The sequence below is a fragment of the Podarcis liolepis genome (assembly GCF_965112155.1).
Source record: "Podarcis liolepis genome assembly, chromosome: 11".
Taxonomy (NCBI): domain Eukaryota; kingdom Metazoa; phylum Chordata; class Lepidosauria; order Squamata; family Lacertidae; genus Podarcis; species Podarcis liolepis.
In genome coordinates, this window is record NC_139565.1 from 40,994,716 (window position 1) to 41,013,108 (window position 18,393).

The following is an 18,393-nucleotide window of genomic DNA, read 5'->3' on the forward strand; positions in this document are numbered from 1 at the left end:
AAGCACTGGTCTTTATAGCTTTTAGAAATTCTGAGGTAGTAGGTTTGACAACAATTTATTGTTTGAGAAAGAGTTTACAAGAGATTTATGAGTTCAGAGTGTGAAATCTGATGTAATAATCAAATGTAATAGGTTCTCTGCGTTATACATAATTCTAACTTCCTAAGAAACTGGGTGAAGTGGCAAACACATGGCAAACACTATTTCATCATGACCAATGGTTTCGGCATGAGGTTTTCCCAAAACAGAGGTTGTACAGACATTTAGAATAACATATGCGGGCTTACACAAGAAATAGGGCTCACAGGTCACAAATACCTGGCTTTGCATATGAAACATTCAGGTTCAATCCCTAACATCTGCAGGTACACAGCTGAGTAAAGACATATGCCTGAAACGCTGTACATCATCTGTGTAGACAGTATACAGTTAAACAGATCAATGCTCCAAAATGGTAGTAAGGCGGTTTCCTATATTCACCGAGGTGCATTCACAGATTTCAGAAGATATATCATGGAAAAGGTTGAATGACTTACACAAGCATAGCCAGCAAATCTAAGCTCTTCATTATCAATAGGATGCAAGTCGGCATTCATAGATACCTTGCCCAGACCATACCATTTTGCAACATTTCAGAATGCTTTCACTGAATTTGAAATGTGTGGATAAAATGCACACTATAGACGTGAAGTCTGGAGATTACAAAAAGATGATTGCTGAAATCCGCAAAGCCACTCATTGCACAGTGCTATACTTACCCCACCTTTCAACCAATCAGCCCCCAGGGGAACTTGCAACAAAAGCAAAGGAGGCTAGGACATAAAATGCTAACAGTGCATTATAAAGTCAGTTCACAAAGCCAATTATCTCAAATCCATTCACAAAAATCTAGTGCAACATGGGAGGAGGACAATTCACAATGTCCTACCTATCTCAAAAGCTTATTCACTGGCTGTTTCTGCGCTGTGCAAAAACCTTTTTACACAAATCTTAATGAGCCCAACATTTGCTGTAGGAAAATAGTTGAGATTTGGAAAACTTCAGCATCTGTTATGCTCGTCGCTCACCACACCCCGTATAGAGTCACATTTTAACACTGCTGTGAAATGCAAATTTTCCATACATTAATAGCCTGGATGGTTTCCAAAAGGATCATGTCAGGAAGAAATGAAAGTGTGTGTCCAGTGTGTAAAGCATTTACTGCATTTTTATTTAAGTCTTCCAGAAGCAGCAGAGGACACAAGTTCTATTTATGCATATTTTCCTCTGTTCACATTGACCTTTGCCAACATCACTCAAGGGCCCTCCCCTTTTTGAAGCAGCACAAGTTATTTTTTCCCCTCCCTTCAGGAGTTCTCAATGAGGCCTCTTCTAAGTGCTGAAAGCAAGCAAAAGCTAAGCCCATGCTGGGTGTCTGTCTCCTGGAGAAGATTGCATCTTTTATTTATCACCCCTTGGCTTTATTTTCACAGTGAATTCCTAGCTTAAATGTAATCAGCCAAAAGAACCCTCCCTATGCGCACTCCTGTCATTCCTCATCCCTTGCAAGTGGAGTCAAGCAGAGGCAAAAACAAGCTCTTGGCAATGCCAGCCAAACCAGAAGAGACGCAGCTCTGGTGGTGCCACCAGGAAAAAGAGAGATGCCTGAAACCCCTACTAAAAAGACAGATCCAGAAGTCTGAGGAATGTTAATTAGAACTTAGAGGAGTGCCCAAAGCTAAATCATTTGCAGGGAAAAGAGAATGGCACCACACACTCGTCCACAGGCATGACTACATTAAAATTTGAATTGCTAGACATGTCCACATCTTTAAACATCACCAGTAAAAGGTGATCTTGTGGAGGAGGAACTATGATGTTGAGCTTTGTGGGTCTCAGCACACTTTAAAAAAGAAAGAAAGAAAGACACTCCATCCATGTTCAAAAGCCAGCAGGCAAAGGGTGAAGAAACATACACACCCCAAACACGCAGCTGGAATTTAAATTTCTTGAGAGAGGAAGCTGAGCAAAACTGAGCTGTGCAGCTTTAAAATCTCCAGATCTCCTTCCCCTTTGTCAGATCCTTGCTGTTTTGCAGGCAGTGAAAAGCAATGAAAGAGACTCTTTTGTTTGGTTCCCCCTTTTCATTGAGCAACACACCAACACAGAGAGAGAGAGAGCGCTGAAAAGGACACAAACATGAAAATGAGCGAGGTGCCAGGTCCTCCCTCCAAGGGGAATTTCCTGAAGGCATTGGTGATGTGCAGCCAAAACATAACCCTCTTTAAAAACGCAACAAAAAGATTCAGCTCCACTGAGAACCTCACCCTGAGCAGGAAGTTTTAAAAGGGAAATAAACCACACATCTGCCTGTTTCTCCAAGCAGAGGCTTTGGAGCCAGAAAGGAGAAATGGGTAAAGCCAGACACGGAAACCCAGCACACCCCCCCTTTCATGACAGGAGTAATCCCTTGCCAGCCTCCCACTCGAGATGGGTGCAATGGTGAAGCAGAACCACCTCCAGTGCCCTTTGATTCAGAGAAGGGAGGAGTTAAATGCAATGAATGGAAACTCTCCACCACAGAGAAACAGGATCAGTATAAATAGGGGAGAAGAGGATTATTTCATAGAAAAATCAGCATTTCCTCCCATCAAGAAAAGGAGACGGAAAAACCCTGCTATATCCTGAAGCTATTTGGCAGCATTTGAAGATGGTTCTGCCTTCCTGCACAGCATTCCCCCTAGGCAGGCAGCCAGCTCTCTCCCCCCCCCCTTCATCGCAGACAGACCTCCTTTCAGTCCCAGTTTCATCAGCAATCTGACAGCTTTACGACCCAATGACCTACCCCCAGTGCCACCAATAACAAAATCTAGGAGGATGGGGACATGCAGACTGGCCACATGAGCATCCAAGAAGTCTGTGCAAAGCCAGTGGGAAATTGCATCTCCTTCTCAATTGCCACTGTCCTAGAAATGTCTTTGTTTAGCGATAAGGAGGTATTCCTGTTCCCTTTCCCCCGCACTTTCCCTGGGGGCTCCCTCTGCTGATTCACTTCCATTCACACTCCCTGGTGCTTCGGGTCGAGGTTGGGGGGGGGGGGAGAGCACAAGGGAAAAGAGAAATAAAACGGACAGGAGCATCTCGTACTATGTTTCAGGGTATTTTGATCACACAGACAGCAGAAACTGGAAAGAGGGGGCAGCGAGGGAGGGGACGAGTTACTAGTGCTGGATTATACTGTTCTGGGATAATCCTGGGTATGTTTTTTCCTGGGGGGAGGGAGCCCAAGGAAATCCTGCGGGGGTGAGGAGACTGCCTGGAGGCAAAAGCGGAATAACGATTAAACAGGACAGCTTAACATTAGGAGACTTAAAAGGAGAGAAAGAGAAAAGGCTAGCTGAGGTTAGCGACATGTGTGCCAGGGAGAGGAAGCTGCGAGGGTGGACTTAGACTCTTAGGGTGCTAGGTTAGAGAGGCGAGCAGGGAGGAGGAGTTTAACGTCTAGAAAAAGAAAAATGTGTCTTTAACTAGGGGAGGCAGGGGCGGTGGGAGAAAGAGCTTGGGAGTATCAGACGGGGAGGGAGCAAGGACGGCATGACTGCACAGGTGGATAAACGGGGGGGGGGTCATGTTTGGAGAATGTGGGAGGAGAAGAGACCGTGACCCAAAAGCCAGTGACTGGAAAGGAAGGGGGTGGAAAAGAGAGAGGAAACGAGCCCTCGCCCTCCCCGTCGGTCTCACCCCACCCTGCCCCCCAACGACCAAGTGACTCACCGACTTGCAGGACGTTGTCGACGCAGCCGCCGTCGAGCAGAGCAATGCCCCTGCGGAAGGGCAGCCGGTTCTCGTCGCCAGCGGCGTCCGCTGCTCCTCCGCCGCCGGGCGCGGTGCTGCCGCCTCCGCCACCGCCGCCGCCTCCTCCTCCGGCGCCTCCTCCCCCGCTGTTGTTGTTGGATGCGGCGGTCGCGGCCGAGGCGGTGCCCCCAGCGGTGCCCGTGGACCCGACGGCGTTAGATCCCCCGCCGGGCGCGGCGGCTGCGGGGTTGCTGGCGCCGGCGTCCTCGGCAGCGGCGCCGGTGTTGAAGGAGGAGTACATGCAGATCTCCCTCTCGCTGCGGGGGAAGGACCAGTAGACGATGCGGCGCTGCACGGGCTCCGGGATGCGCTCGAAGCGCTCCTCCACCCGCTGGAACGGCCACTTCTCCGCCACCCGCCGCGCCGCGATGTCCAGCAGCGACTCCGGGCTCTGCGTCTTGCCCAGCGGCAGCACCCCCAGCGCGGCATAGGCGGCGGCCAGGGCAGGGGGGAAAGCGGCAGCGGCCGACGAGGCGGCGGCCACCGCGGCCGACGAAGGCCCCGCCATGCAGAGCGACCCGCCGACGCCCACGCCGCCCAGGCCGCCTTCGACGCCGCCGCCCGCTCGCTGGCCCGGCCTGCACCCGACGCCGTAGCCGGGTCTGCAACAGAGGCGCTTGGCGGGGGGAGGGAGCTGACCGCGCTCCGCCATGATCGCGCCGCTTCTAAACAGACAGCGGAAGTGGCTGTACTCTATAAACGGCACCAGGAGCGCTGCGAGAGGCTGCCGGAGCGCGGGGCCCCGCCCCTCAGCTCCATATATGGGCAAAGGTGGGCGGCGCCCATCCGCCCGGCCCTCGGAGAAAGGGGCGGGGAGGGGTGGGGCTATGCAAAAGCCAGAGGCCACAAACATAAATAGAACGGGCCCGGCGGCCGTGTGCTCGACGCGTCAGCTGTGACGGGGAGGCGGCGTTGTTCAAACGTGGGAGGGCGGGGCCGGGGAGGGGAGAGCCGAGGGCAGTTCGGGGAAGGGACGGAGTCGCGCGCACATACACACACACACACACGCACACACCCGATCTTGTCTCCGCCGCATGGAGGAGGGGGGGCCGGCCTTCTGACGCGTCGGCACCCAATGCCAGCCCGCCTCGCGCGCGGTGGGAAAAGGGGGCGGGGCCCGCCGGACCCCTCTGTGGCACCATTTACGGGAGGGAAGGCGGGTGAGGGGTGTGGCCGCCGCGCGGCTCCTCCACCCGGTCATCCTTCCTCTGAGCTCAGCAGGAAAAGTCATTGAGAGGGAGGCGGGATAAACAAAAACCAAAAGTGGGAGGAGGAGGGGAGCGAAAGCGGCAAGGCTCGCGCGGCTGGGGAAATACGGTAGCAGCAAGCAAGCGGCCGTTGAGTCGCCTCACGCGCCCGGCCGCTTCTTAACGGTCGCGTCGCTGCCCTCGGGCCAGAAAGACAGACAGACAGTGCGCCCTTGAGGCATCCTCCTGCTCTCTTCGCTGCTCGTCTGAGGGGAAGAAGAAGACCAAAAGCAAAGCGGCGGCGATGGGTTAGTCGGACAGCCTCACTGTGGGAAGTGGGAAACACATTTACGTTGCGCTTTTTAATTTTAATAAGTGTGTTGGGGGGTGTGATATGGAAGGGGGGCAGGTGAAACCTTTATAAAATTGTCGGTGCCCGCAAGGCGCTTTGATTTTCACGCTTTTTAGCGCCTCCCTGAGGTAGGTCGACAAATCGGGGGGCGGTCGAATGGATTAAGTTTGCAGGGCAAACTTGGGAAAGGAGGTTCCCCTCACACTGCGCGGCCTTCCCGTGTTTATTTTGTGAAATAAACTTTTAAAATTTGTTTTTGAACGTTTTGATTGCTCTTACTTAATAATCCTACTGTATATTCTTTTTGTAAACTGCTCTGAAGTTTTTTTCTGCAATAAGGCGGTATATATAATTTTTAGTAAACAAAAAAACAGGTGGACAGGCTGTCTGCTTCCATTAAGCGCTCTCTGACAAGACTGAATACATAACCCACAACACATAAAGGGGACAAGGGTTCTCACTTAGTTCAGTTCTTTTACATTCTGGAAGTATTTTTCTCTGCCATATGGAAAAGCTTTCAAATATGCAGACCCGACAGCAGCCTAGAGTACCTACACACTTTAATTTAGCTTTCATCAACTTTGTACGCTGTAGATGTTTAGAATTACAACTCCCATCCTCCATTATTAAACATAATGATGGGAATTGTAAATCAAATGAGGATGCCAGACCCCAAAAATGACCACCCAGAGATCAGTGGATGAGGAGGACAGCAGCAAAGAGACTTAATGTCAGCACCTCAGCCAGGCCACTCAGACCCCACTGGGAGTGGTCTCTAGCACCATTTATTCTTTTCGTTTTTAAAAATGTTATAGTTAGGGCTAGCCAACTAGAATTGTAGAGTTGGGGGGACTCTGAGGGTCATCTAGTCCAATCCTCTGCAATGCAGGAATATGCAGTTGTCCCATATGGGTTTCAAACCTGCATCCTTGGTGTTATCATCATCACATTCTACCCAACTGAGCTATCCAGGCAGAGGGTGGTATTTCAGCTTGGCTAATACGAATGATTAAATTGGTAATTTTGGTCCCTGATTTAATTGACTTACCAATGCTTAAGTAAAACTGCAGTCGTATCCCCACTTTATTGCTGTTGTTTAGTCATTTAGTCGTGTCCAACTCTTCGTGACCCCATGGACCAGAGCACGCCAGGCACTTCTGTCTTCCACTGCCTCCCGCAGTTTGGTCAGACTCATGTTTGTAGCTTCGAGAACACTATCCAACCATCTCGTCCTCTGTCGTTCCCTTCTCCTTGTGCCCTCCATCTTTTCCAACATCAGGGTCTTTTCCAGGGAGTCTTCTCTTCTCATGAGGTGGCCAAAGTATTGGAGTCTCAGCTTCAGGATCTGTCCTTCCAGTGAGCACTCAGGGCTGATTTCCTTAAGAATGGATAGGTATCCCCACTTACCTTGGAGTAATTCCCACTGAATTGAGTGGAACTTACTTCTGATTAGATATGGTTAGGACTGTGCTATCAGTCATTCTTTGCACAAATGCCAGCTTTGTGAGTATAGCCTCCAGCCATTCATCTGTGTCCTGGCACTCTGCCATTAGCTTGTCTCTGTTGCTCTTCTACGAAGAGGTGACTTCTATGAAAAATAAGGTGTCATAAGAGTTATGTTGAGGCATGGGCAAAGGTGGGTTTACTGTCTAAAACTATGGGATGTGTTTTGGAATGATGGTACTTAGAGATTTTATTAAGTTTTGGAATATTTACTGTTTTTCAGCAGTGTATTTCAGAGTATTACTTGTTGACACTTTAGAATAAGTAGTGAGAATATGTGATGGAGTTGTTCTGAGCTAATGGAGAGTCTTAAGAGATGTGAGATGTTTAAGAAGTATCTATGAGTAACTAGGTTTATTCAGTTGGATTTTTCCAGAGTGTCTCTGAGGCAAGCCCTGTGTTCCTGAAGTGTAAGTTTAAAAATGTGCCCAAGTAGACTAAGACTAGACTCAAGTTTAGACATTTGAAAAGAATGAATCATTGGTAGGCTGAGCAGCACTTGAGGTGCTTCAACTAAAGACATTTTAGGGAATGGACTGGACTATGCCAGAAAGCCCTATCAGCCATGGGCGTAGCCAGGATTTTTGTTGGGGGGGGGCAGGACTTTTGTTAGAGGGGGCAGAACTGACATGATTGGTCAGCTGGTTAAGTATTTCTATGGTTTTACTGCTCCTCCCTGCCCCTCCCCCGACATCCATGCTATCAGCTGGTCCACCAGTAAAGTGAATAAAGGGCTGAAGGGACATGTGAAGGAGGCATCCTGGACTTGTGAATGGCTTAAGACGTGTTCAAGATCCTGTACCAACAGATACTTGGAGTATGAAAATAATGTTTTGTTTAGAGCAGGCTTGTATATAAGCTCACATGTTTCTATATATAAATGTTTACTAGCCTGTTGGGGGCTGGGAAGGAGTGATGGAGCTCTCCCACAGCAGCCCTCTATCTATCTATCTATCTATCTATCTATCTATCTATCTATCTATGTCAGCTACAGGGAAGGAGCTTCCCGCCTCTGGCAGCCTGTTTGGTTTCTCTGCTTGGAGGATTCCATCAGCCCACTCAATTGTCTGATACAGTTCCTTGCCACTTATGGCTACCAGGGTATAGCTTAAGATTTAAGTCTTAAATATAAGACTGATTTCCAGAACTCTTCATCAAGCATGTTAGAAAGATGCTTAACTTTCATCTCCATACAGAGTTGAGTTGTTTATAAGTATTTGCATGTGTTAGCAAGCTGACCCTGTAAATCAGTGCTGGCCAAACTTGGCCCTCCAGCTGTTTTGGGACTACGACTCCCATCATCCCTAGCTAACAGGACCAGTGGTCAGGGATGATGGGCATTGTAGTCCCAAAACATCTGGTGGGCCAAGTTTGGCCACCACTGCTGAAAATAGATTAGAATTGGCAACTTTTAACACTTGGCCTGGTGGTTCTGTGAAAGTGGTATGAGCAGTTGAAAAACTTTTCACCAGTGGAAGATCAGAGTAGATACAAAATGGACAAAGCAGATACAAAATAGTGAGATTTTCTCTATTTGCTGAACAATTAGGTCAGATGCACAGTAGTTTTCTTACAGAAAGCTACCAAATCTCAGCTACACTATATGAGCCTGAGACCGTTTTGTCTTCTCCCCCACACCTCAGTAGTGCACAGCTGCTCTAAAATTGTCCCATACTTCCTTTCCCTTTTGTATGTCACATCTATAAGGATAAATATGGTAAATGTTGTTTGACATGTCATTTGCATATGCCTATCTTGTTGTGGCTTCTCTGCAAAATGTGAAGTGCTCTGCCAACTTTAAGCAGAAAGCCCTGCTTGCATTGCATGAGCAAAATATATTTTACACTATTAGAGTGGGATGCTGCACACACTCATACTCCATTCCTATGCCTGGAACAGACAATAACTGGTGGTGGGCTCTTCTTCACTGGAGGTATTTAAACAGATGCTGGAGAGTAATGTGTCATGAATGCTGTAGTTGCATGCTGCATTGCAGATCCTACACTGAGCAGGAGATTGGACTAGATGACCTCTGAGGTTTCTTCCAGCTATTATTCTATGCCAGTATGAGGGCTGTGGTAGTAGGAGGGAAATAGAAAGGAATTTTTAAGGTATGAGTAGTAGTATTAACATTTCTTTGATGTATACCATTAGTCACAGAGTTTACTATACCGTTACCTTTCTTTGTAAGTCAGCATTTTAAAAAGTATTTATACAAAGTTTGGTAAGCTAATTTGGAAATAAGAGAATTATGGCTTCAAATGCTGTTAGAGCAGCGTAGGTTGCAAGTATCAGTATATCTTCTTCTGTTGCTTAGAGAAAAAGTCTGCCATACAGAAGCAGAAGCAAGAATAGTATATATGTTTTTGTTTTGGCCGAGAATATTTAAACTGATGTAGTAAGTGGGACATATGAAGAGAAAATGTTGGAGACAATTCACAGCTCCTTAAGTTTTTGTATATTATTCTGAAAGAAAAGTGAATCTTAATTAGGCTACTCTAAGAATAAAAATGAAAAAAGAATTGTTAGGTTTAGATTTAAGTACTTCTTTGAACTGTTTTAAAAGAAGAGTATATTTCAGAAATAACATTTTGTTCTATTATTCTGTTGGGAAACATTAATAATTTAAATATTTCCACTCAAACCTAGCAGTTCAGTATTTCTGATAGAATGAGGAAGAGGTCACTTTAAACGTATTCTCAGCAAAAAAAACATTTTAAGGGAGTAATCCGGCTGAAGTTCATGTACAACTTAAATCTTATATCTTGGTTTGAACTCATTATCTGGAATGGAAACTTGTAGATCTTAACACAATAACTTGATCAATATCTGTTTTTTAACAGGCATAGAAATAACCCGTGGTCAGGTAGCAGTATAAATTGTCCTAGGTGGTATTAAAAGTTTGTTCTTTGCAGCTCCTCTTCAGAATGACTTATCTTGGGGCAGGGACTTTCATTGCACCTAGGCTGAGTAAACTGCCAATTACACATGCTGAAATTACTGTGACTGGTAATTTCACTTTCACCTGAAGCTTCCTGCTTTGTAATACAATCAGGATAGTTTCTTTGTATTTTGTACCTAATTGTCTGAGTCAGCTTGATTATCTGTGCTAGTTTATTTCTGTAGGCTTATATTCACCTTCTGAATGCCCTGAGGCAAGTCCTTGGAAAGGTTAGTGACTCCTTGTTTGAAGGACCTGTAGCTATTTATCTCTTACAGGAAACAGAGCCTATCAAAATAAATTTTAAAAAAATTAAAAATTGTCCAGTAGCACCTTAGAGACCAACTAAGTTTGTTCTTAGTTGATCTGTAAGGTGCTGCTAGACATTTTTTAAAAAAAAAATATTTTATTTATTTCGATTGCATCAGACCAACATGGCCACCTACAGGAAACAGAGCCTGTTGTGGTGTTTTTAAGTACAGTAGTACATTAGCAAACTTCCTGTACCTATGTATGGGAAGCTGGTTATAGTTACTTAGGCTCAGCCTAATAATGAAAATAGTTTCTGGGACTGAGGAAAGCAAGCTAGATCACATTAAATTAAGTGGTAGAAGGAAACATATAGGTCCACCTTTAACTGCAAAACCCTGCTGTCAATATTTATGGGAAATAAAAGGTAAATTGAACTCTGATTCCATGCTTATTCCATGGAAGTGTCTTAATGTATTCATGGGGCTTATTTCTAAATAAATGTATTTAGGATGCAGTCAATACAGTACCCATTAACCAATGCCTTTTAAAATCCAACAGTTCTCATTGAAGACAGTTCTCCATTGCAAGACTAATGGTGCAATCACACACACACACACACACACACACACACACACACACACACACACACACAAAACACTGGGTTGTACATAGACTTCCATTCACACAATGTGGCTTCATCTTATTTTCTTGTCCCCTTCACACACATGCACATACACACCACACCCTCAAAATCAGCTCTGTGGGGGTTGGGGGGCTCTCTGAAGCACATTTGGGAGGCATGCAGGGTGGGGTTAGGGGAAGGCTAGTAAAAAAAAGGAAAGTTGGTCATTTGGTGGACTGTTGTGAAGCTATTATGTTTTTCCTAGCAGGCTAAGTGGTTTAGAGATAACAATACATTATTCACAGATGCATGTATTGGAACTTCAGTGCCAATTTAAAAAGCCATTTTGGCAAGGGGCAGTTAAAAGCAGGGGAATTGTAGTGGGTGCTTAATACTCTTTCCTCCGCTCTAGTCTCATTCAGCTCAATGACTTTTCCCTCCACTGGATATCAAATGCAAGTTTGACCTAACAAGGCAAACATACATTTTCTATGGCAAATATGCATTTGAAACTTTGGGTAGAGGGAGCTACTGGGGAGGTTTGGAGTGGGAAAATTATGGATGAGAATTAAGTGCCCCAGTATTGTTTTCCTCATTTCAAATTGTCTTTTTCTGAAATGGTTCTTTAATTATTAAAGAAAAGTACATTGTGCTTTTTTAATGTTCATTTGTGTGTAATTTGTGTGTAACACATTGCTACTTCCTTCTTGGATCTATAGAGCACATATGTTGTGGACAAGCCTTGCAACATTAACCAGTGAGAGAGGCTCAGGTTTTTAGCTATGAAGTCTCTAGTGTGGCAGAGTAGGGGAATGTGATACCCCAGTATAAGAATTATTCCTTCTGGAAAATAAACAGATCATGATCTTGGTAGCTTTAGAGCGGCAACAAGGCTTTTATGTCATCAAAATGAAAATCTGGCTGCTGTGGCAAAATTTAGGGTGACAGGTGTTACCTATGCAGCAGATTGTTCTTGAACTGCTGTGAGCTGTCAAAACAACATAGTGTATTTCGCCTACCTTATTCTGCAATTGATATTACTTATATTACACTCTGCACCTACATTTAAGTTCACAACATATGGTCTAACCTAAATAAATACAGGCACCCCAAGGTGAAAAACTTTATGCCACAGTGTATTGTGAGCAAATTGGATGCAATTAAAACCTTTAATGTTTAAAGGGATCTATAAAAATACTGGTATTAACCATCTGCTCTGGTTAATTTTTAGCAAGCAGTTTTAAGTGTAATGTTGCACTTCCCATAGGAAATACTGAGCTGGCTCCACAGACTCCTTTGTGAGGGGAGGGCACTTGTGCTCATGAGCGGGAGGGAGTCCTAATTGCTGCTAATTCCTGTTTCAAGCTTTTGCTTCCTATGCTTCATCCCATGCTGCTTTGGCAGATCCGTTGAGCCTTAGAAGTGCCTTTTCAGTGGGCACAGAGGACTGCTGTGGAAAGGATGAGGAAAGGTCCTACACAAGTAAAACTTTGCTCATACTTTCCTAGATCCAGTCCATGACAGTTAATTCAAAATGAAAGAAAAATAATTTAAGAAGTTTGAATCCAATTCTCTATGTCACTCTTTGCCAGGTGAATAACCCAAAAAAACGAATAAGCATATACATCAGAGAACAGGTCAACCATTACTAGAAACATTGAAAAGTGGGAGCAGCCTAGTTTCCTCACAAAACAAATAATACCTGGGTTCCACAAGAGCTGAAGGAGAAGGATCTGGGTACTGTGAGTTATTCAGCTGAGGCAACTACTGCCCTTGCTGCTGCCGCCGCCGCCATCATCCTGCTCAATGTCATGAACTGAATCGCAATTCAATGAGCTAAACTAGTTGTTGCTATTATCTGCATAATCTGTTCCCCTTCATGAAGGATGAAAAAATTTGAGCCAGAAAAGTGAAAGAGCAGAGGTGGGGAGAAGGTAGGGAGGGGCTGCAAGACTTCTGTTAGCCTGCTGGTGGAGCTTGTGACCTGCCCCCTGCCAAAGGCTATATCTACAGGTATGCAGCCTAGAGGCAATTAGTTCAGGAAGGAAATTGGGAGACATCAACACTGAGTACAACAAAGGAGCATAAGATTCACTCTTAAGGGAATGGTTACAGATAGGGACAGAAGATTGCATTTAACCTTTCTTTGATCGGTTGTTTCATAAAGTAATTTTCTGATTTTCTGTAATTTTTACATATGATATATAATTCTTAAAACTCCATGCTTTTGTCTTAGTAAACTTTAGCTCTTGTTTCCTGTTGTGGTCTAGTCTTGTTTTAGCACCTCCATACCTAGAAGCCATAAACTATGCTATCTTTAGAGGTCTCAGATGGACACAAGAGTTATGGATTGATTGACAGAGCAGCCTTGTAGAAATAATCTCCCCTTTATCTCATGGAAGCAAGTTATTTAAAAAGAAGAGCACCCTTCCTTGTAACCAGATCTTCTTTCCCTAGGTAGCACAGAACCCAGGGTGGCTGGGGGGTGGTCTTTGATAAGCTTGAAAACCAGAATTTTAAAGCTGTGTGATGCTAAGAGGAAGGGATTGGGAAAGAAGCCAAAGAAATATCATCCTAGTTCATTTATCTGCCTACACTGCAAAAACAAAACAACTACTTACAATTATGCCCAAAGATAATAATAGCTAAGTATGTCTTAGTTTTAATTGTAATCAGCGAAGCAGTTTTTCAATCTGTTTCTGGTGCCTCGTGTTACTGAACTTGAGTAAAAATAGTGAAATGTACTTTATACAATTAAATTTTATTCAGAATATTTCTGCCTTTTTCATTCAGTGTACAGAACGGAGAGCTATATGGGACCAGATGTTAAGAATGCATGGGCAGTCATAAGCATGCCATTTCCTTCAGTTAGATTGTTAGATATGCTTGCATCTGCATTCTTATAATTTATTTAGTGTGTGAAACATCTAGTTCCTTCTGCTCTGTTTATCTCTGGCTCAAACCTCACTGCTATAATTTTTTCACCTGCTATAGTAAACTTCTATATTGAGTGGCATTTTTGAGTGAATTACAATTATAGATGAGGAACCTGTGGACCTTCACATGTTGCTGGTCTACAAGTCCCATCACCCCTGAGACCATGCTAGTTCATGCTGATGGGAGTTGGGAGTACAACAATATCAGGTAGGTGGATCATAGAATCATCAATTTGTATAGTTGGAAGAGACCCTGAGGATCATCTAGTCCACCCCCTGCAATGCAGGAATATGCATATGGGGATCAAACTTGCAATCTTGGCATTATCACAAACATGCATTCCCAAACCTTGGATTACAGTGTTAAACTCTCCGAATCAAAGCATGAATCTCCAACTCTCTGTCATGGACCCTTTGTACAGTATTATCTTGATGTGTCAGTAAAATGTGAGCAGAGGTGCCTGACATCATTTGCAAGCTAGAAATCAAGTCAAAATAGTTTTCTGTAGGCTTATTTCACCATGTCTAGTATTTCTATGAGACATTCTGATCCTTATTTTCCTGTAAGTAATTACATTAAAAAATGTCTGCATAGTTGTTGTGCTGCATAAGCAGCCTGCTCATTCTTCATACACAAAAACTTTGCTTCTAATTGGCCCACAGGCTTCCAATGGGTAAGATCAACTGCAAAGGTAATTTACCTGTTTGTCATCTGCAATGAAGAAGTATCAAGCAAGATCCCCTGGTGTATGTCCTAGTGGGTTGTTTTTTTAAAAGGAAAAAATATTAATTTTGGATTAAATCCCCCTTTCCTCTTCATTATTCAAAAGTAATATATTTCTGAGGAGATCCTTGGCCATATCAGAGTTGTGCAAAAGGAGGTACTATCTTGAATTGGAGGCTGCCTTTCTGATTCCCAGGGGAATCTGAAAACCTTGAGTAAATTATGTTATTATTATCCAATGTGTTTATTCTGCAATATTTACTAAACATGGCACATTTGAAATTGCCAGCCAAAACAGTGCCTCTCTGTTGAGTTTCTTTTTACAGCTGACTCAAAAATCCAAAGTCTTTGAAGAAAGAAAAGAATTGCTGCAGATAAATATTTAGTATCAGTAAGTAAGGAACACCAGCCTCTTCACAAAATATTTTTGAATTATCACTGTGAAAGAGGAGCAATATGTAATCCAGGTTTTCCATGTCCTGAGAGCATTGCTTTCTTTTCTGTAAAGTCCTTGGCTGTATGGATCAGTTTTATGTAGCAGGAGTCAAAACATATAATGTAACAGTAGCAGGCTTCTTTCATCTTGCATGAAGTGATAAGCCAGTGTGTCTTAGTGGTTACAGTGTCAGATGAGGATCCAGGAGACCATGTTGAAATCCCCACTCAGCCATGAAACTCACTGGGTGACCTTGGGCAAGTCACATCTGTTAGCCTAGTCTACCTCATAGAATTATTTTGAGGATAAAATGAAGACATTTATTTTGAGAATAAAATTAGAGCTCCCTGTAGGTAAGGTGGGGTATAATCTTAATGATAATGAAAGAAATAATAAAGCTATGTTTTGAGTGCTGTGTCTAGATATGTGTTCCAGAAATAGTAAAGCAGAACTGTGGAATGATCTGAATTGCTATCCATGACTGGGTTTATTACATGTTGCTGAGCACCTAAGACTGAGAAATTCTAATCGTGTATGCCTGCCTAAAATATGTGGGTTGTGCATTCATATCTGCAGATATTAGTGGTGAGGAGTTGAGATCAGAAAGTAACACTTATCTGTTCACACATGATGATGGTGTTTTAGGTTGATTGCAATCAGTCAGAATTGTACAGTCAGAATAGCCTACTATGACTTGGAAATAACTTTTTCAGTTTCTATGAAACAACACTTAAATGTTCTATTAAGGAGCCCCCTTAATCCAAAATGCCTGCTGGGCAGTGGTCCCACTACTCACACAATCCAGGGCAGAAGGGCAACAGGAAAATTAACATTCCCATAGCAGGATGCCTGAGGACCACCATTGCTGGTGGCTTCTGCCTGTGTGCATTTTAGGTAGGCACTATTGGAAGCTTTACAGTGTCTGAACCCACCCCAACACAGCCTAACATAGCTGGGTAGACAAACTCCTCCACCTCATCCAAGCCTCCTTCCACATAATGGAATGGGATGTTTGAAGACTCTTCAAATAGCCTACTTTACATGTAACACTAAACCATGGTATGTTTGATCATGCAAACCCAGTCCATCACTTAACCACAAATTCTTTGTTCCCAACAAAGCACAATCAGGATAGTAAGCCATGGTTTGTTGTTGTTGGCTTATTTACCTTGGCTTGTTCTAACTATGGCTTGTTGCTATATATATATAAAATAGGATGATTTATTAATGATTTATTTGTCCACCATAAATGCTCACCAAACTACAGAGCCACACAAAATGAAACTACTCCCAAGACTAAATAGCCCACTTGGGCTTTGCTTAAATAAGAACTCTGCTTAGTTACAGATTTTCTGTGCCCCTCTCCTCTGCTGCAATCTCTCCCTCAGAAGGCAGGCAGCTACATTTCACAGCTGTTGCAGAGGAGAAGAAAGTTTAAAAGGACTCCCTTCTAATATCTGAAATGGAATGAATAGAAAAGCAGCACAGTTAAATGAACAGTATGCAGTGATGCTCCAATTTGCCTTATTACATTATAGGAACCATTTATATCTGAATGTAAAAAATAGAGAAGAAACAGCAGTTGCTGAAAATAAATAAATGAAAATGAGCATTCACATAAGTAAAACTGGCAAGCTTAAAAGTTCAAACTCTGTATGATGCAGAAATATAATTCTTGGAGGAAAACACCCTCAATAAGCTTTCACTCAATGCTGCCCATAAGAAAAGACTTAGCAACTCATGGATAATTTGATTCCCAAGTTCTCCATTTTCTGGCATGACTAACAACCTAAAGTATGACTCAGTCAGCCTCAGAGACCCTTTTTATACACAGAACCCACTTTGTGCTTATTCTGCTAGAAGAGCTTTGCACATGCTCACAAAAAATAGTTCTAACAGTTCCTTTCTCAGCTTTTTTTTTTTTTTTAACACTATAAAGGCACCATGCATGGACAGCAGTCCAAGGAAGGGGGAAAATTGGCTTCACCTAGCAATGGCTGCATAAAGAGGCTCCACTACTCAATACACTTTGGACAGCAAGACTAAGGAACAGATTGATTGCGTATAGCATACAGAGGACTTGGAAGTCCTTCAGCTGTCCCATTCTCACTGGGCAACTCAATCAGTTCTCAATCAGGGAACTTAGCAGCAACACCAAAGTGGGAAGCAAATAAGCAAGCAGGATGCACAATAAAGGGTCAGGCAAAAGGCGAAGTCTGAGTAGTCCTTGGTCCATTTTGACATAGGTTTTTGTTGTTGTTTAGTCGTTTAGTCGTGTCCGACTCTTCGTGACCCCATGGCCCAGAGCACGCTAGGCACCCCTGTCTTCCACTGCCTCCTGCAGTTTGGTCAAACTCATGCTGGTAGCTTCGAGAACACTATCCAACCATCTCGTCCTCTTCTCCTTGTGCCCTCCATCTTTCCCAACATCAGGGTCTTTTCCAGGGAGTCTTCTCATGAGGTGGCCAAAGTATTGAAGCCTCAACTTCACAATCTGTCCTTCCAGTGAGCACTCCGGGCTGATTTCCTTCAGAATGGATAGGTTTGATCTTCTTGCAGTCCATGGGACTCTCAAGAGTCTCCTCCAGCACCATAATTCAAAAGCATCAATTCTCCAGCAATCAGCCTTCTTTATGGTGCAGCTTTCACTTCCATACATCACTACTGGGAAAACCATAGCTTTTACTATAAAGACCTTTGTTGGCAAGGTGATGTCTCTACTTTTTAAGATGCTGTCTAGGTTTGTCATTGCTTTTCTCCCAAGAAGCAGGAGTCTTTTAATTTCGTGGCTGCTGTCACCATCTGCAGTGATCATGGAGCCCAAGAAAGTAAAATCTCTCACTGCCTCCATTTCTTCCCCTTCTATTTGCCAGGAGGTGATGGGACCAGTGGCCATGATCTTCGTTTTTTTGATGTTGAGCTTCAGACCATATTTTGCGCTCTCCTCTTTCACCCTCAATAAAAGGTTCTTTAATTCCTCCTCACTTTCTGCCATCAAGGTTGTGTCATCTGCATATCCGAGGTTGTTGATATTTCTTCCCGCAATCTTAATTCTGGCTAGGGATTCATCCAGCCCAGCCTTTCGCATGATGAATTCTGCATATAAGTTGAATAAGCAGGGAGACAATATACAGCCTTGTCATACTCCTTTCCCAATTTTGAACCAATCAGTTGTTCCATATCCAGTTCTAACTGTAGCTTCTTGTCCCACATAGAGATTTCTCAGGAGACAGATGAGGTGATCAGGCACTCCCATTTCTTTAAGAACTTGCCATAGTTTGCTGTGGTCGACACAGTCAAAGGCTTTTGCATAGTCAATGACGCAGAAGTAAATGTTTTTCTGGAACTCTCTAGCTTTCTCCATAATCCAGCGCATGTTTGCAATTTGGTCTCTGGTTCCTCTGCCTCTTCTAAATCCAGTTTGCACTACTGGGAGTTCTTGGTCCACGTACTGCTTGAGTCTTCCTTGTAGAATTTTCAGCATAACCTTGCTAGAGTGTGAAATGAGTGCAATTGTGCAGTAGTTGGAGCATTCTTTGACACTGCCCTTTTTTGGGATTGGGATGTAGACTGATCTTCTCCAATCCTCTGGCCACTGCTGAGTTT

The 18,393-nt window shown here is 43.9% G+C and overlaps 1 protein-coding gene and 1 long non-coding RNA gene across 6 annotated transcripts in view; one reads left to right on the top strand and one right to left on the bottom strand.

Moving 5' to 3' along the window:
* ZSWIM6 (zinc finger SWIM-type containing 6) overlaps positions 1 to 4,501 on the bottom strand; it is a 93,698-nt gene extending 89,197 nt beyond the window's left edge. For 2 of the 5 annotated variants that reach the window (XM_083465176.1, XM_083465175.1), the window contains exons 1-2: positions 3,961 to 4,501; positions 3,754 to 3,876 (exon numbers count right to left, since the gene is read on the bottom strand). In XM_083465176.1, coding sequence (XP_083321302.1) covers positions 3,754 to 3,876; positions 3,961 to 4,486 — 649 coding nt within the window. In that variant the 5' untranslated portion in view covers positions 4,487 to 4,501. Of the gene's footprint in view, positions 1 to 3,753 lie in introns of all 5 variants that reach the window. The other 3 variants (XM_083465174.1, XM_083465173.1, XM_083465177.1) reach the window with 2 other exon arrangements.
* Positions 4,502 to 4,734: 233 nt separating this feature from the next.
* Positions 4,735 to 18,393, top strand: part of LOC310688741 — a 51,371-nt gene continuing 37,712 nt past the window's right edge. The window contains exon 1 of the long non-coding RNA XR_014517120.1: positions 4,735 to 5,329. This is a non-coding gene — a long non-coding RNA (uncharacterized lncRNA). The remainder of the gene's footprint in view (positions 5,330 to 18,393) is intronic.